The sequence below is a fragment of the Oncorhynchus kisutch genome, linkage group LG9, assembly GCF_002021735.2.
Source record: "Oncorhynchus kisutch isolate 150728-3 linkage group LG9, Okis_V2, whole genome shotgun sequence".
Classification (NCBI taxonomy): domain Eukaryota; kingdom Metazoa; phylum Chordata; class Actinopteri; order Salmoniformes; family Salmonidae; genus Oncorhynchus; species Oncorhynchus kisutch.
This window is the reverse complement of record NC_034182.2, coordinates 5,959,501-5,976,586: the sequence shown is the minus strand read 5'-3', so window position 1 is coordinate 5,976,586 and position 17,086 is coordinate 5,959,501. Positions and strand designations below refer to the sequence as shown.

The following is a 17,086-nucleotide window of genomic DNA, read 5'->3' as shown; positions in this document are numbered from 1 at the left end:
ACTGAGTTTAAATGTATTTGGCTAAGGTGTACGCAAACTTCCGACTTCAACTGTACCTAAAACGACTGAAAAGCTGTAATCGCCGCCAAAGGTGCATTTGCAAAGTATTAACTCTGGTGTGAATACTTATGAAAATTAGATATTTCTGTATTTGATTTTAAATACATTTGCAAACATTTTCCCCAAAAATTTCACTTTGTCATTATGGGGTATTGTGTTTAGATGGGTGCAATTTCTTTTTTTATTGTAGTTTATCCATTTTGAATTCTGGCTTTAACAACCAAATGTGGAATAAGTCAAGAATGAATACTTTCTGAAGGCACTGTATGTGTATGAGTTCATCAACATCTATCCCAAACCACATTGATTTGTTGGAACCTGCTTCAGGCAGATATGATTCAGAAAGCCAGTCAGTTAAAATGCTACACAACACTACCTTGAGATGACAGCCAGAAATTATGCAACTGAGTGGGTGTTTTTTTGTGTGTGGCAGTCATCATTGTTCTATAGAGTGACTCAGGTGAGGTGGGAAAGAACACAGTAGTCTCTGCCGCCCGCCCACCCACTCCCCAAGGTCAAACTCCTTTATTTGGGGGTATATTTCCGTACCTCTCAGTGGAGTTGATGCCTGGTTAGTCTCGTGTATGTAGGTGTTGTTTCATCAGTCTGAGCCTGTGTTCCAGACAATCAATACTTGTGGGTGGGTGCAGTATGGTGTTTTAAAGTTAGTCCAATTATTACGTTGCAGTATGTGGGTTGTCAGTGGGTTGTCTGCAGAAATAATATAGCCTGAACATACTGAATCAGAAATTACTTGGATGGTACGTTTGCTCATGTTCACTAATAACATCTTAATGACTGCTATTCATTCACTGAAATTAATGATGTTGCCAGTGAACTCAATGCATTTGCATTGCTGGTTTGTCTTCCCATCTTGCATATAGATTGATTCTACCAATGTTGTTCGTATGATTATCTTATGATGTTAGTATGATGGGGTCTTATGAGGCTGTTGTTGATCCTGCGTGTGGAGGAGTCACTGTTACAGTATGTTACATTAGCTCTTCATTTAGCCACAGACACAGTGTGACGAGAGTGTCTGAGGGGTGCAGAGGGTCGATATGGGGACTCTACAAACCCTAGAATCAAAGCCATTTAGAATTGACGAGACCGGGCTCAGTGGAATACAATGAGGGAATAAATCATCTGGATAAATGATGAGTCACTGTGGTCTCTCTGAGTGCTTCTCTCTCCTCCTGTCCCTTTATCTCCCCCTTTCACTCCTCTTTTATCTTCATATGGAGTGGAACTGAATAGTATTTGAGATTTCATTTAGATTAATTAAAAAAAACATGACGCAGAAATGAAGGAAGGATGGGTGTTCAAGCGTACCTTGCACTGGACCAGCAGGGTAGTGAGAGGCCTCTCCTTCCTCCCCTCCTCTGTTTTATCGTTCCCCGCCGTGCTGCTTGTCTTCCCCCCGGCCTCGCTGCTGTCCTCCTCCTCGTCCGACCTCGTCTCTAGGCTCCTCTCGCTCTCCTCCGTGGAGTCGTCAGCCGTGCTCTCGCTCTTCTCCTCTGCGTCGCCGGCGCCCCCCTCCTTGCTGTCGACCAGGGGCGAGGGTCTCCCCACGCGGGCCTCGCCCCGCAGCTGTGTGATGTTTCCCGCCATGAGGCGGCGCTGCACGATGCTGTGGGGCTGCTGTAACCAGGAGACAGGGCAGGTAGAGGGATGTCAGACACCATTTTCAGGGGAGTCAGAAAAAAGCTATGCATTTAGGGCTGGGTTAAGCCTGGGTTAAGCCTAGTCCTGAACTAGATTAGACTGTGCCCTCTGTTCCATGCCAGCCAACCTCAGGCACATTCTCACTGGGTGTAAAACAAGCCTCACCCAAGGACGCTACACTTGGCGTCACAACCAAGTCCTTAAAAACCTTGCGTCCGCCCTGGAGGACAAGCGAGCTGCCACCAACTCCCTACCACCCCCAGCAGCATCACACCCCTTACGGACAAACTTTGTCCGCGAAGGGGCTAAACCACCGAAGCGCGGCTCGACACCATTAGAGCGAGACCAGCTGCGCTTGGCCCGCGACTGGAAAATGCTAGCTGACATTGGCCGGCAACTTGTGTTTCCTCCGGAGATTGCAACCACCACCCTAAGACCTGACATGGTGCTCTGGTCCCGTTCGCTCAAGAAGGTCTTCATCATTGAGCTCACAGTATCCTGGGAGGACTCAGTAGATGAGGCTTATGAGCGAAAACATCTGCGCTATGCCGATCTAGCTGCCGAAGCACGGCATCATGGCTGGAACACAGAAGTCCGACCAGTGGAGGTGGGCTGCAGAGGTTTTGTGGCAACATCTACAACCAGACTGCTTAGAGACCTTGGAATTAAGGGCCAGAGCCAGCGTTCGGCAATCAAAGCTGTATCGGAGGCGGCAGAAGGCAGCAGTCAGTGGCTCTGGATGAAGAGGAAAGACCCCAACTGGGCCCCGAAGTGAGAGGGCCAGGAGGTATGCGGTCAACAATGCTTGACTCAGGGAGGAGGATGCCCCTGCCATGCATAGTCCCATGGGATGTTGGCTATCATCAACAAGGCAACTCCTATGACTAATTGGGAATGGGACGCAAGCGTAGGATTGATCACCCTGTCGCTGGCCGCCTTTGGGGAGGGTGTATAGTGTGAAAGGCCGAAACACCCTAGGAACCAAAGGTACACTACTGATGATGCGCTCCCCAAATTTCACCAGGCTCACTGTTCATTAACTCTTGGAAGTGCTTGCACAAAGGATAGTAACATCTCATCCTGTGTTCTTGGAATCTAGTCCTGAACTAGATTAGATTAGAGAGTTTATAGTCACATGTATAGGCTGGCAGATGTAATTACAGGGTACAGTGAAATGATTGCGCTCCGAGCTCCAACAATGCTGGACAAAGAGAAAAAAAATGAATACAAATCGATAATAAAATAATAATATATACATATTACAACTGTGGCAATGATAAATGTCCATTGGGGTGGGGGCAGGGTGAATCAAAATGATGTCACTAGAGAATCTCCATTGAAAGTGCTTTTTAGTCTTGGACTAGGCTTAATCTGTGTCTGTGGATGGAGGATGTCAGTGATTTCAGATATAACTGCTGCTGAAAAACGGTGCTGCTACTGACGGGATGGAAACATTCATTCTCTCTATGCCAGAGGCACATCGTTGCCTGTAAATAGTGTGTGTGCGCGCTTATGTGTGGGTAGGCGCGCCTCCAATCTGTGTTATCTGCACTGTGCATGTCTGTACAGTATGTAGCCTACAAAACAGTTGTTCTGCTTGTATCACACAGTTGCTGGTCTCAAATCTCACCTTTGGGGCCTCATTGTGAGTTCAGTTGAGGTGTTGAAGGTTTCAGGTAATGACCACAACATCAGAGCATATCAGAGCCAAGCCGAACTGTCTGTCAGTCTCCTCCTGGGCTCATTTCACCCTGTGCTCCAGCTCTCCCTGTCAGCCCGTCAAAGTGATGAGTGGTCGGTGCTCTCACACTGGCTCACACAATAGATCGTATCAGGCCTCTGTATACCTCTGTGGGTAGGCGTTCTATTGATCAGGGAGGAAGTGCTCTCTGGAGGGGCCAGTTTTGCTGAGAGCTTCTCTGTTATAGGGCTTATTGACACTGTAAACAGGCAGATATGCACTCTCTCTCTCCCTCTCATATTTAGCTCTCTCTCTCACACACACACACACTCTCACACGCACACAGAAGCAAGTCTGCGTATGTGTGATAACCTATTCATTTGACCTTGTTCATCTGGTTAACAAAAACAGGAATCTTGTTTGCTCTGACTTTTCTGAGACATTTAGTGGGTATAGTGTATATAGTGAACTCCAAAGTATTGGGATAGTGGCTTTTTTGTTGTTGTTTTGACTCTGTACTCCAGCACTTTGGATTTGAAATGATACAATGCCTATGAGGTTAAAATACAGACTGTCATCTTTAATTTGAGGATATCTTCATCCATATCGGGTGAATTGTTTTGGAAATGACAGCCCTTTTTGTACATAGGCCCCCCCATTTTAGGGGACCTAACGTATTTGGATCAATTCACTTATGTGTATTAAAGTAGTCAAAAGGTTATTATTTTGTCCCATATTCCCGGCACGCCATGATTACATCAAGCTTGTGACTCTACAAACTTGTGGATGCATTTGCTGGTTGTTTTGGTTGCGTTTCAGATTATTTTGTGCCCAAAATAAATGAATTGTAAATAATCTATTGTGTCATTTTGGAGTCACTTTTATTGTAAATAAGAATAGAATATGTTTCTAAACACTTTCTACATTAACGTGGATTATACCATGAGTACGGATAGTCCTGACTGAATCATTAATAATTATGAGTGAGAAAGTTTGACTCACAAATATCATGGGGACATGGGGGGGGGTGTATGATATTTGTGCATCTATAACTTTCTCATCATTATTCACGATTCCTTTCAAAATCTCTTAAGTGATGGCTACTGTAAAGTCAGCTAAATTGCATTAGGGGAGTAGGCTCAAATTAAGATCCTACATCTGTAGGTGGGTTCTGCTGCTGGTACTGTGGGAGACTGCAGTTTCTCTAAAGGCTCTGTGCCACACCGGAAGTGTCTGAGGAGAGTTTACACAGACATGACCCTTGACCTCCTCAGCACCTTTCAGTAGACGAGCAGGTGTCCGTTGTGTATACAGCCTTGAGTCTGTAGTCTAGTGCCTCCTCTAAAAGATACTATTACTGAGAGCAGCTGCAGGACATCACAGCACAAACAGCCTCATTACTATGTTGTGATACAATGCCACCTCTGATAGAGTTATTTTATAGTTCTATAACAAATCATGTTATTTTACATTTCCTCCGTATGTTCGTGTTAATAGAAAACCCTGGTACCTTGTATCCTTTCTCTGCACATAAATTAATTATTACATGGCCCACTCCTGTAATCACAGTATTGTATTGTATTGCACCCAGATACGAAGAGCACAAATCCCCAGAGGGTTGACTGTCCAAATACTGCGATTGTGCAATCATACCCAATAGCCTGAGGAACAGATGGAGCAAGACGGAGAGGAAGGAGGAGGATAAATGCCACGCTGGTATTTTGTCCCCTTCTTTTCTCAGCTGATTGTATTGTTTTCATCATCATTTCATCCTTGTTTTGTATTGTGCAACGTGCAGGGCTAATTTACCATTCTCTACACGGGGCTGGAAGCTGCAGCTTGTTCTGCCTGTTTACAATATGAATGAAGATAAGAGGGGGAATTATAGGAGGGTAGAGAGAGGGAGAGAATGAATTAGAGAGAGAAAGAGAGAATAAGAGGGATAGAGAGATCCCAGTAGATCCTGGCTATAATATTGTCCTCTCATGTACTCCCGTGTGTTTGTGTGTATGTGTGTGTATACACTGTGTTTATAATGGCTTTCCTCCTGCTCCACAACACTGGTTGACATCTGTCTCTCAGTAACACACCCTGTCATCCTAGAGGTCACCTAGGGATCACACTGTATTCCTCTCCCAGTCCTGTCATCCCTTTATCCCCCCCCCCCCCCCCACATCTCCTACCATTTTGCCTCCATTTCTCCCCTCCTTCACTGTTGTCTGCCAGTGCGAAGGCAAAAGTATATTGTTGCTGTTGCTACCTCATAGTCCAGCCAAGGTTTAGAAGCTACCAGTCTGTAGAATTGTCCTCCCAACCCAGCCTCAGTTCTAGCTGATCATGTAGTTGCTAGGCTGAGCTGTGTTAGTCACCTCTGACACAAGCTGTGAAGAAGGCCTCTCCACAGGAGCCCGCCACAGAATAGTCTTTTCACAATGAGCAGATTGACGTCCGCTCCACACCACTCCCCATAAAATCAGCAGGGTCACTTGGACCGGGCCTGAATCATGCTCACCCCCTTCTGGTCCTGGAGCGAAGGGGACAGTCTTTTCTGACTCTGTCATATCTGACAACCGTTCAAATCAAGCTCCTGTGGTTCCTTTGACCTCACACTCACCTTCCCAGCTATCAACACCCATAGAGACGGGTTTTATCTCGATGTCCGCAGCCCTTTATCAAAGATGTCATTGGAAAACCAGCAGTGTACTGTGTGTCATTCTCGTTTGACCCCCACCATTCAGCCTTCTATCTTCCATCCGCACCAGCGTTGTTGAAGGCAACACAGAAAAGGTGTAATTTCAGCAAAGTTTTCTCATTTACATTTCTCAAAGCTTGCAGGATCAGATAATTTATTATCTAAATCCGACAATGATTAAGGGTACTTCAACACGTATCCCCCCGCTCCTTCCTGCTGTAATGAACTGCATGTGTATGGAAACACACACAGGGAGATAGATAATGAACCCAGGTAAATGGCTGGCTGGCTGATGGAGGGGCTTCCCTGGGCGAACTACTAAAGGTTAATCTGGAGGGAGTAGTCACAGGCTGGAGGGAGGAGTCACAGGCTGGAGGGAGGAGTCACAGTCTGGAGGGAGGAGTCACAGGCTGCGTCTACAAATGGCTCCCTGTTCCCTATTTTGACCAGAGCCCCATAGTATCCCAATAGGGTGTCATTTCAGACACAGACACAGTCTGTGGTACTGCTGATTTATCTGACTTCGTCCCAGTGTGTTACTTTTTTACATTTATGGAGTTTTTGTTTGGTCCTTGGGAGGAAATTTAAAAAATGAAGAAATAAACATATTTCTCTTTGAAACTTTGACAAGCATTAATTAGTCGAGGGAGGGAGGGAGGGAGAGAGAGAGAGGGAGAGAGAGAGAGTTGCCTGGTTGCCTGCCTCCCCTCCCAAGGGGAAAACCCTCCTTTAAATCCCATTATTATTCATCAGTTATCAAAAAACTCCATTACCCATACTTCCCCTCCTCAGTGCTCCTCTCTGACTGGCAAAGAGCAGAGCAGATTGAAGCTGACAGCAGTGTACCCAATGTAATTCCCCCTGCTCCATGTGAGTGAGGAGGCAGCTGGCTGTTGTAGGTTTCCCGATTGCCCTGCAGCTACAGCGAGGTCAGACTGTTTGGATGCAGATCCTCTGTTCACAACAAGCGGCCTGTGTGCAGTGGTTGTGAACTGCCATACAGTATGTGCCCTGGCCTTTTTATAAAGTTCAAATGCAATTCACTGTTCTAGTGCTCCACTTTGGCGGAGGTGCTTAGTCTTTTGTCTGGTTTCAGGGACAGGGATGAAAGTGGCTGTAAAATAATCCGTTTGGAGACAAAGATTATAATAATGTCTGATGTTGCATCTGTCTGGCCTCTTTTCTAGCCATGACATTCTCAGAGACAAGATGGCGTGCTAAGGTAAGCAGTATGATTTCAGGGCTTTTGCAACAACAACAAAATAATATATTGACCGAATGCCGTGAATGAACGTTGATTATCTATTCAATTTCAGCTATCACAGTGGACATGTTCATCACTTTTGTGCCAACCGTCAAATGGCAAAAGCATGAGTACATGCAAAACTGTCTCGTTTTGCCAAATAGCTCATACAAGGCTTTTATTTGATTTGTCACACTAAATATGGAGTTATCCCTATTGAATCCCCCCTGGGATAACCTTTATGGCTGTAAATGCATGCTGATAGGTGGTAGTCTTTATTGGCTAAGTGGTTCACTTGGAATTGGCGTCCCTGCTATGATTTAGGCTAATCTTTGTCTGCATCCATCAGTGTTCATGCAGATTAGATTATATTGGCTGATATCATGATTAGCCATCATTCATTTCAGCCAACAGAGATGATGACTGGATGAATCTTAAATAGTGATTTGTGATGGTTGGTTAAACATGTCCAAAGGATGTGAAGGTTCCTGTCTCTTCCTGTTCCTCCCCTAGTTGGTCTCTAGAAATCAATTCTCTCTTCAATTGGCTGTAATTAAAGAGAGTATAACTTCCCATAGCCTTTCTGGTACTGAAAGTATGGAGCAGAGATTGAGATTAAAACTTTATTGGCATGACATATAATATTTCTATGACTATGTTGTTAACACTGTATGACACTATTGATGAAGGCCAACTGTTGTCCCCCGTAGGCTAGATGGCCATTGTTTATTTTATAAAAAAAAATATATTTGAAATGACTAGATACAGAAGCAAACTGACCCAGTTAGACAACCAGTCCAGTCAAACCACTAGACATGGCACAATAGGTAAAGAGGAAAAACAAACTGGGATGTTTATAGAATATCAATCATCAATGACCTTGTCCTTTCCTGTCTGTATCCTGTCTGTCATATTCTAGCATTCCATCTAGCATCTTTTCAAGCCCTCCTCAAACACACATACACACACTGTTCCTCTGTGTTCTTAATACATATTGCAGACTGCTGATTCTGCTGCTGAGTGTCCTGTAGTGATCTCCCTCAGAACATGTCCACAGTGTTCCAGTTCAAACCGGTCACTATGATTCTCTCTCTCTCTCTCTCTCTCTCTCCCTTTTGTCATGGCATGTCCTCTTCCTCTCTCTCTCTCTCTCTCTCTCTCTCTCTCTCTCTCTCTCTCTCTCTCTCTTCTCTCTCTCTCTCTCTCTCTCTCTCTCTCTCTCTCTCCTCTCTCTCTCTCTCTCTCTCTCTCCTCTCTCTCTCTCTCTCTCTCTCTCTCTCTCTCTCTCTCTCTCTCTCTCTCTCTTTTGTCATGGCATGTCCTCTTTCCTTCTCTCTCTCTCTCTCTCTCTCTCTCTCTCTCTCTCTCTCTCTCTCTCCCTTTTGTCATGGCATGTCCTCTTTCCTTCTCTCACTCTCTCTGAGAGATTAGAGCCTAATTGCCATGTGGGCTAATTATCTGACTGCAACAGGCTCCTCTCTCTGTCATGGCTGAAGTCACATGACTCTGCTAATGCCTGCTTTCCCATTCGGATCAAGGTCCCCAGCCGCTGGCTTCCTGTCATACAAACCATCAGGGTGTAGCCAGCAACACATCTGCTCTCTCATCTCACTCTCTTTCTACTCTCGATCTCTGCCATCCCCTCGGTCTCTGTGCCGGTCTGTTTCACCCAGGTATTTTTAGCCGGCTGTCTGCCTGCGGAGCGCGGACCAGCTCTGGGTGAACCAACGCAGCCGCCCATCAAAGCTTCTGACAACTGGCAGCGAGAGTGGATGAGAGAGAGCAGGGAGGGTGAGAGAGTGCAGAGAAGTTAGAGAGAGTGTGGAGAGAGGGTGGAGGGATAGAGAGAAGGGTCCTCACCTCCGCTCTCGACAGCCAGGCTAATTGGCTCAGTGCTGGGTTCTAATGGTAATCACTAGAACCTTCCTGAGATGTCTCCTGAATCAATTCGCCATGGCCCTCCACAGTCAGAGTTAGGGCACTTTTCTCAAACTTCTTAGTGAAATGTCAAGGGATCCCATTGAGTGAGTGAAGGTGCCATGTCGCCTGGGAGAAAACTCGGTCTAATGTTGTCGTCCTTGGATGTTATAAACAATTTAATGAGATAATTACCACCAATTAAATCCAAGCCCAGACACTTCCACTTGATGTGGAGAAGGATATGCCCTGCTGGGTTTGTTTGCCTGGTGCTGTAATGCACTCCTCTGAGCTTCATGCTGCAGTGAGGTGATGAGAAGGGAAGGTGCTCTACATTCTGCTCCACACTGGAGCATGCGGACGCTGCAGCCCGGCTCCGACCTGACAGAGACACCTGGAGCCTCCCATTTAGACAAGCCTCACTGGGTCTGTCAGGAAAGAGGATACACAGATACACTCACACACAGCTTATTCACACACACAAAGTTAAAAAGAGTGGGAGGCAGAGCAGATGGAGGGATATAACTGAGGAGTGGCGAGAGGGATGCTGCTTCCTCTCTTCCTCGCCCTCACTGTTTTCTAGAACTCATGGCTTTCTGATATAAATAACACTTGTGCTAAAAGGGGCCACAGTCTACCACTTCCCCTCTTGTCCCCACCCTCCTCCACTCTGCTTTTCCCTTCCCTCGCTCTTGCGATTGAATGGTGGGTTGTCTTTGCCCTTTTCATGATCACTGCTCCTGACTCTGATCTAGGATATATATATATGTGTGAGTGAGTGAGTGAGTGAGTGAGTGAGTGAGTGAGTGAGTGAGTGAGTGAGTGAGTGAGTGAGTGAGTGAGTGAGTGAGTGAGTGAGTGAGTGAGTGAGTGAGTGAGTGAGTGGAGTGAGTGAGTGAGTGAGTGAGTGAGTGAGGAGAGAGAGAGAGAGAGAGAGAGAGAGAGAGAGAGAGAGAGAGAGAGAGAGAGAGAGAGAGAGAGAGAGAGAGAGAGAGAGAGAGAGAGAGAGAGAGAGAGAGAGAGAGAGAGAGAGAGAGAGAGAGAGAGAGAGAGAGAGAGAGAGAGAGAGAGAGAGAGAGAGAGAGAGAGAGAGAGAGAGAGAGAGAGAGAGAGAGAGAAAACATTCACTCTTATATAACTGGCCCTTTACTGTTAAATGATGTACTGGCTCAGTTGAAGTGGAGGGGCAAACCAGGCTACATCTAAAGAAGCCCTGCGTGGTTCAATGTGCGCTTTTACACCAGGAATAGTTCTATTTTAATGACTTGAGAATGATAATGAGGACAAATGTCTTCATCATTCCTTAATAAGGGAAGGAACCCATGAGACTGATAGTAAAGCATTCTTGAGATATGAACACTATTTCAGAAAGACAGACAGACACACATATATGGGCGGCAGGTAGCCTAGTGGTTAGAGCGTCGGATCAGTAACTGAAAGGTTGCTAGGTCGAATCCTCGAGCTGACAAGGTACAAATCTGTCGTTCTGCCCCTGCACAAGGCAGTTAACCCACTGTTCCTAGGCCGTCATTGTAAATAAGAATTTGTTCTTAACTGACAATGCAAAGTTAAATAAAGGTTAAATAAATAAAAAATATACACACATACTGCCTGTCTATTCAGCTGTGAGGTGACATCACTACTCTGTTGGTGCCCATCAGCTGGCTTCTGTTTTATCTCAGAGTAGCCCCACGCACCTTAGGGAAACTCCTGCTGCTCTTCTACAATTCACTTTAGCCATGTCTCCACCCGGAGCGTGATTGCTTTTGACAGTCAGTACGGAGAGCGAGGCACGGCGGGGGAGCTGTAACAATGGCTGCCTCTCTGGCGTTCTGCCGTCCAGGCTCCAAGGCCATTACAATGCGAAGCAGGGCCGTGAGATGACATGCAAATCATTCTGTAACCCCTGGTGCCTGTTACCTCCATCGAATGGGGTTTCTAGCAAATGAGGTATGAATCATGAGCGAGTACTTTTCTCTTTCCTATGAGCAGATAATTGGTATTAGCATAAGAGGGATTTATCCCAGTAGCGTCGTTGAATTAAATGCTGCCGTTCTGCAGATGTGGTCTGCATGTTGGAGGTGATGCAGAAAAGATTCAGCTCTGACTGCATTATATCGTGACAAAGTGGCATAAAGTTATACATGTGACTGTAAATATACACTGAAGAGCCTGAGTGTGTCAGTGGCATCATCCTCTCTTCTTGTCACCCTTGTAATCAAATTTTCCCCTGAGTATTTGCTTGTTTGTATTCAGAATAATGGAGACACTCGTTTACAAGTCAGACACCATGGGTGAATCCCAAATGGCACCTGATTTCCTACTGTATATAGTGCACTACTTTGAACCAGAGCCTTATGTGTATAGGGCATAGGGGACCATTTAGGATACAGAAGATGGTTACCTTCAGGTTCTCTCACTGAGTGTGAATAGAATCCACAGCACCAGACAGGCTCCAACACATATTTAATTTTGCTCTAAATAACAGCTTGTTATCCTCCCACAATGCTCGTGTGAGAGAGTTCAACTCTGAGAGCAAAGGGAAATAGGTTTAGATATAACGTGAGAGGGTTGAGAGATATGGAAGTTCGTCATGGAGATGCTGCTGCCTTCTGCGAAAGCTGTCTTTAAATACACAGTGTAATCACACACAGACAGTGTAAACACACGCACACACACACACACACAGCACACTTCTGATGCTCTCCGCTCCAGTCATTCTGGAGATTTTTGGAGTGCGTTCTGGGAATTTGTGAGGCAGCCATCTAATCAAGACTGTGTCAGGAGTTGACAGTGGGGCAACGAAGCCATTATCACAGGAAGCCCTTGTGTCCATAGAGGAGGACTGGGAGAGAGAGGACTGATTGAGCAGGAAGTGGGAGGATGTTGGGGGACGGGCGGACACTTACTAACAGGGACTGTCGCTCTGTCTTACAGTGTGTTCTGTCACTGTGTCATGCATTGATTAGAAGAATGTGGCTGTGTGGGTGGCTGTGTGGGTGGGTGTGCGCCTACATCTTAATCTAACTTGCCTCGCTCTGTTTGTTCTGTCCCTCTGGCCTCATAGCTAGTGTACTGATGGAAGTAGACGTGTGACGACCACACTGTGTCTCTGAGGCTCCATGTTCTCTGACGGGGTTTGACAGGCAGTCCTGTCATCTACTGTACTGAGTCTCTTACATGGCCTACCATCTTCTCTTGACACCTCGTCAGATAATGGAAATTGCAGTTGATGTTGCAGCGATAACAGTGAACGGTAGATCCATGATAAGCAGCTGGTGGCAAACAGAGGACAGCTTCTTCAACTAACTATCCAAATAAGCTTATTTCAACATCTTCTATCTGCCAAGTCTCATCCAAAATGCATTTAGCCATCATTAGCCACCATTTAGCCACCATTAGCCACCATTTAGCCACCACCACTAAGAGTCAAAGTGAAACAATACAAGCAATAGAGTGTGATCTAATGGGACATTCAGACAGCCACTGACCAGGGTCGTATTCATTAGGTAAAGACTAACAGGGAGGGACTATTTGAACTTGTTCAATAAGAGCAGGGCACACTGTAGTAAAGCACTCTACAACAGAAAACAGACATTTTCCTTGCAAAACATTTTGCTACAGTGTACATTAATAGATACAACTCATGTAAGTGACAGTGCCACCAATAACAGAATAAGAATAGCCCAATGGGACATTGACAGCCACTCACCAGATCTTTGGAGGTGCCCAGTCTCTTGAGCCCATCCAGGGGCAGCAGGTCGGCTGAGTCTTTGTGTGTGAACTGGGTGGCCTGCTTCAGACGCCTCTGCTGGCCCAGGATGGCTTTATCCCGGATAGCCAGATCACCCTTCTTCGACTCACTCATGGTCAGTCAGTCAACCAGTCAGTCAGTGCAGTACAGCTAGCTAGAGTGTAGAGCAGAGCTGCTCAGTTCAGCGTACCTCTGTCTGATGTAGCCTGGTTTGGAACAGCAGTAGCGGCACAGAAGGGTATGAGTGTTGAAGGCAGAGCAGCACAGCCCAGTGCCCTGTACTGTAAAGTCTCTCCTTTTCACTTCCAAGAGATAGATCGCAGAGAGGAGATGATACTGTTGATTACTCCTGTTTTGGTTGGTCTCTTCCAGAACAAATGTCTTCCTTTACCGTGTCCGTCTTCAAACTGTTCCACCTTCAAAATGTGACCTCCCTCTCTGTGAGGGTGAGGTTGTTTTGAGGTGCTAGTCCTTGGCATCTATTTGTGTTCTGTGCTGCTGTCAGTGTCCAGAAATGATTAGTGTGCTGATGGTCCTGTTATGTAGACATGTCTCTCTTCAGGCTGGGCTGTGTGTGTGTCCCCTCCTCTGTCAGTGGAGTCTGTCCTTGCAGCGCTGCAGGAGCAAACTGTGCCCCTCTCTTTCTCTGCGCTCGCTCTCTCTGTCTCTCTCTCTTTCTCTCTCCCCCCCTCTCTCTCGCTCTCTCTCACTGCTCTCTCTTTGCTCTCTCCGCTCGCTCGTGCTCCTCTCTTTCTGTCTCCTCTCTCTCTCTGTGACTGTCTCTTCCTATCTCATTGCTGCTCTCTAGAGGAGTACATACCCACCCCCTGTCCATCCCCTCAAGCCCTCTTTCCATCACACACTCTGACACACACACACACACACACACATCTCGCCTAGTTTCAAAACACGACACCCACATGTTCTCGGTTAATGCCCCGTAGTGGGGGGGAAACACAAAGAAGTAGAAAAGCAACCAGCTGCCTTCTTATTACCTCCCTACCCTCCACACACAGAGCTGGAATACCTTTCTGCCCTGGCTGACATGCTGAACATGCTGCTATAGAACATCAGAGATGTAACATTTCATAATGCAGTCAACCAATAGCGATTCTAACTCCTGTACAGTAGTAGTTCTATGTGATGGATAACACATTGAAGGATCCACTCGTTCAGCTATATGTGTATTTAGCTGAGTTCTAACCAGTTGTCATTTGGTTCCCCTGTGTTTTCAGTGGTTCTGGCACCTATGCTACGGTTGTGTCTGTGATTGGTGTCTGTGATTAGTGTGTGTGTGATTGGTGTGGTTGCTCCAGCATTGATCTCCACTCAATCAAGCTCCATGAATAAATTAACAGGCTCCAGCATGAGATTCACAAACCCCTTCAGTTCAGACCCCCCTCATTTATATATATATATATATATATATATAACCTCATCTATATATAATTATCAAAAGGGAAGAAATCAATCCCTCAATGAGCATCGGTGTAATAGCACCTTGATGTGTCAGTAAAACGGTCACATATATTTTGCAACTCATTGCTTTTGACCTTGGGCTAAGCAGGTGAAGTCATAAACAACATTTATCTGGTTCAGCAAGAATGCATGTAGACTACTCAACATTTACATGTCAAACAGAGTATAATGTCCTTAAAATGTCCCCCTGCACAGAATAATGTTTTCACATATCCAATTAACCTGTTTACCAGTTTGTATTTATGGGACTGTTGGACTTCCCAAGGTGATTTATTGGAAATGGACTGTATTGAAATTCTAAATACTCAGACAGGGATATACTGCCACCTTCTGGTGATATTTTTATTTGGCCCTGGTGGATTGTTACGTGGGTTTTTGTCGAAGATGTGCACGCTCACACACTGCCATTTGCGGTTGTGTTTTAGCCTTGGCGCCAGTCTGTTTTTGCTCTCTTGCCATCTCCTAATGGAATTGTCTAAAAATCCAAAAGCACAAACAAATCTGAGACCAGGCTAGTTTTGTTTATGTAGTTTAAGAGAAATGTAATCTAAATGGATGTGTTTGGTGGGGGTTGCAAAGTGCTTTTAGCATTGATTTGCAGCTGTGTAGAATAGTAAATATAGTTGCACAAATGTTGTAGATTAAAATCTCAAAGGACGCAGACGAATTCCAGATGTTTTAATGGCCACTATTTTAGAAGTCTACTAATGTGCAGGGCCATTCCATTAGAATTCAGAATGATTTCCAAATGATTGTTTCCATAGAGACATTACAAACCAAGAGCTAGATAAAAATTGTTTTAATTCAAATAAGCGTTGATTCACTGCAAGACATGGAGGTGGTTTAGCTCTATGCAGAGAAATATCTTATGAGGTTGACATTCTATGCAGGAGACAATCCTGCTTTCAATTTAGGTATAAAAAAATGTTTTATGTAAATTGTGACATAGCCATCAATTTATTATTTTTCTGTCAGGGTTATTTCAAACAATTTCATAGTTCCATTCTTTGTTTCATGAAGGAAACATACTCCTACCCAACAAACACGACAGTGCGACTGTCCAATACAGCAGTGAAGCCTCTGACACAGCAGAACCTGCAGTGTGTGGCCCTCAGCATCCCAGACCTCCACTAGCGTCTCACAGGCCATCCTTATGCCCCGGGTCTCCTCCACCTTCAGACAGACCCTCTACTCCTGGACTATAGCTCTCCAGCTAGACCAACTCTGGATCCCAGAAAGCAGACATGAGATAGTGGAATGTTCCAGAGAGACTATTCCCCTGACCAAGATGTCTCTTCTGGAGGACCAGTTCCATAGCTCTCAAGGGGATAGCGAGAGCAGCAGCAACACTGACTGATTCCTCTGTGACAGACTTCCCAGGGAAGGAGTGGACCTCTGTGAACTACAGAGGCCTGGAGTTTATAAGGGCTTTCTCCCCAATCAGACAGACTGACGATGCAACTGATATACTGGGAAGTTGTAATATCATCGATTACACTGCTTACGAGCAGTTTGTCTTCTCTGTCGATGTGGACATCCTCAAGGCAAAAGATCCTTCAGGAACAGAGGAAGCTAGTACCACCTCCAAAATGTTAGAAGATAATAGTTTAGAAAGAGAGGAAGCTAGTCCCGCCTTCATAAGGGAAGAGGGGAATCGTTTTGTAAGAGAGGAAGCTAGTACCGCCTCCATAAGGGAAGAGGGGAATAGTTTTGTAAGAGAGGAAGCTAGTCCCGCCTTCATAAGGGAAGAGGGGAATAGTTTAGAAAGAGAGGAAGCTAGTACCACCTCCATAAGGGAAGAGGGGAATAGTTTAGAGAGGAAGCTAGTACCACCTCCATAAGGGAAGAGGACAATAGTTTTATAAGAGAGGAAGCTAGTACCACCTCCATGAGGGGAATAGTTTTATAAGAGAGGAAGCTAGTACCACCTCCATAAGGGAAGAGGGGAATAGTTTTATAAGAGAGGAAGCTAGTACCACCTCCATAAGGGAAGAGGGGAATAGTTTAGAAAGAGAGGAAGCTAGTACCACCTCCATAAGGGAAGAGGGGAATAGTTTTGTAAGAGAGGAAGCTAGTCCCGCCTTCATAAGGGAAGAGGGGAATAGTTTTATAAGAGAGGAAGCTAGTACCACCTCCATAAGGGAAGAGGGGAATAGTTTAGAAAGAGAGGAAGCTAGTACCACCTCCATAAGGGAAGAGGGGAATAGTTTTGTAAGAGAGGAAGCTAGTACCACCTCCATAAGGGAAGAGGACAATAGTTTTATAAGAGAGGAAGCTAGTACCACCTCCATGAGGGGAATAGTTTTATAAGAGAGGAAGCTAGTACCACCTCCATAAGGGAAGATGGGAATAGTTTTATAAGAGAGGAAGCTAGTACCACCTCCATAAGGGAAGAGGGGAATAGTTTTGTAAGAGAGGAAGCTAGTCCCGCCTTCATAAGGGAAGAGGACAATAGTTTTGAAAGAGAGGAAGCTAGTCCCGCCTTCATAAGGGAAGAGGGGAATAGTTTTGTAAGAGAGGAAGCTAGTCCCGCCTCCATTAGGGAAGAGGGGAATAGTTTTGTAAGAGAGGAAGCTAGTTGACGACAAATGGGAC

The 17,086-nt window shown here is 45.5% G+C and overlaps 2 protein-coding genes across 5 annotated transcripts in view; one reads left to right on the top strand and one right to left on the bottom strand.

Annotated features, from left to right (window-relative positions):
• nrip2 (nuclear receptor interacting protein 2) overlaps positions 1 to 13,821 on the bottom strand; it is a 30,301-nt gene extending 16,480 nt beyond the window's left edge. The window contains exons 1-2 of the mRNA XM_020490940.2: positions 12,971 to 13,821; positions 1,393 to 1,701 (exon numbers count right to left, since the gene is read on the bottom strand). Of these exons, the coding sequence (XP_020346529.1) occupies positions 1,393 to 1,701; positions 12,971 to 13,126 (465 nt within the window). The 5' untranslated portion in view covers positions 13,127 to 13,821. The remainder of the gene's footprint in view (positions 1 to 1,392; positions 1,702 to 12,970) is intronic.
• The window catches only part of LOC109910263 (UPF0577 protein KIAA1324-like), a 77,116-nt gene that overhangs the window by 37,740 nt on the left and 22,290 nt on the right, over positions 1 to 17,086 (top strand). The gene's annotated exons all lie outside the window — the stretch shown is intronic.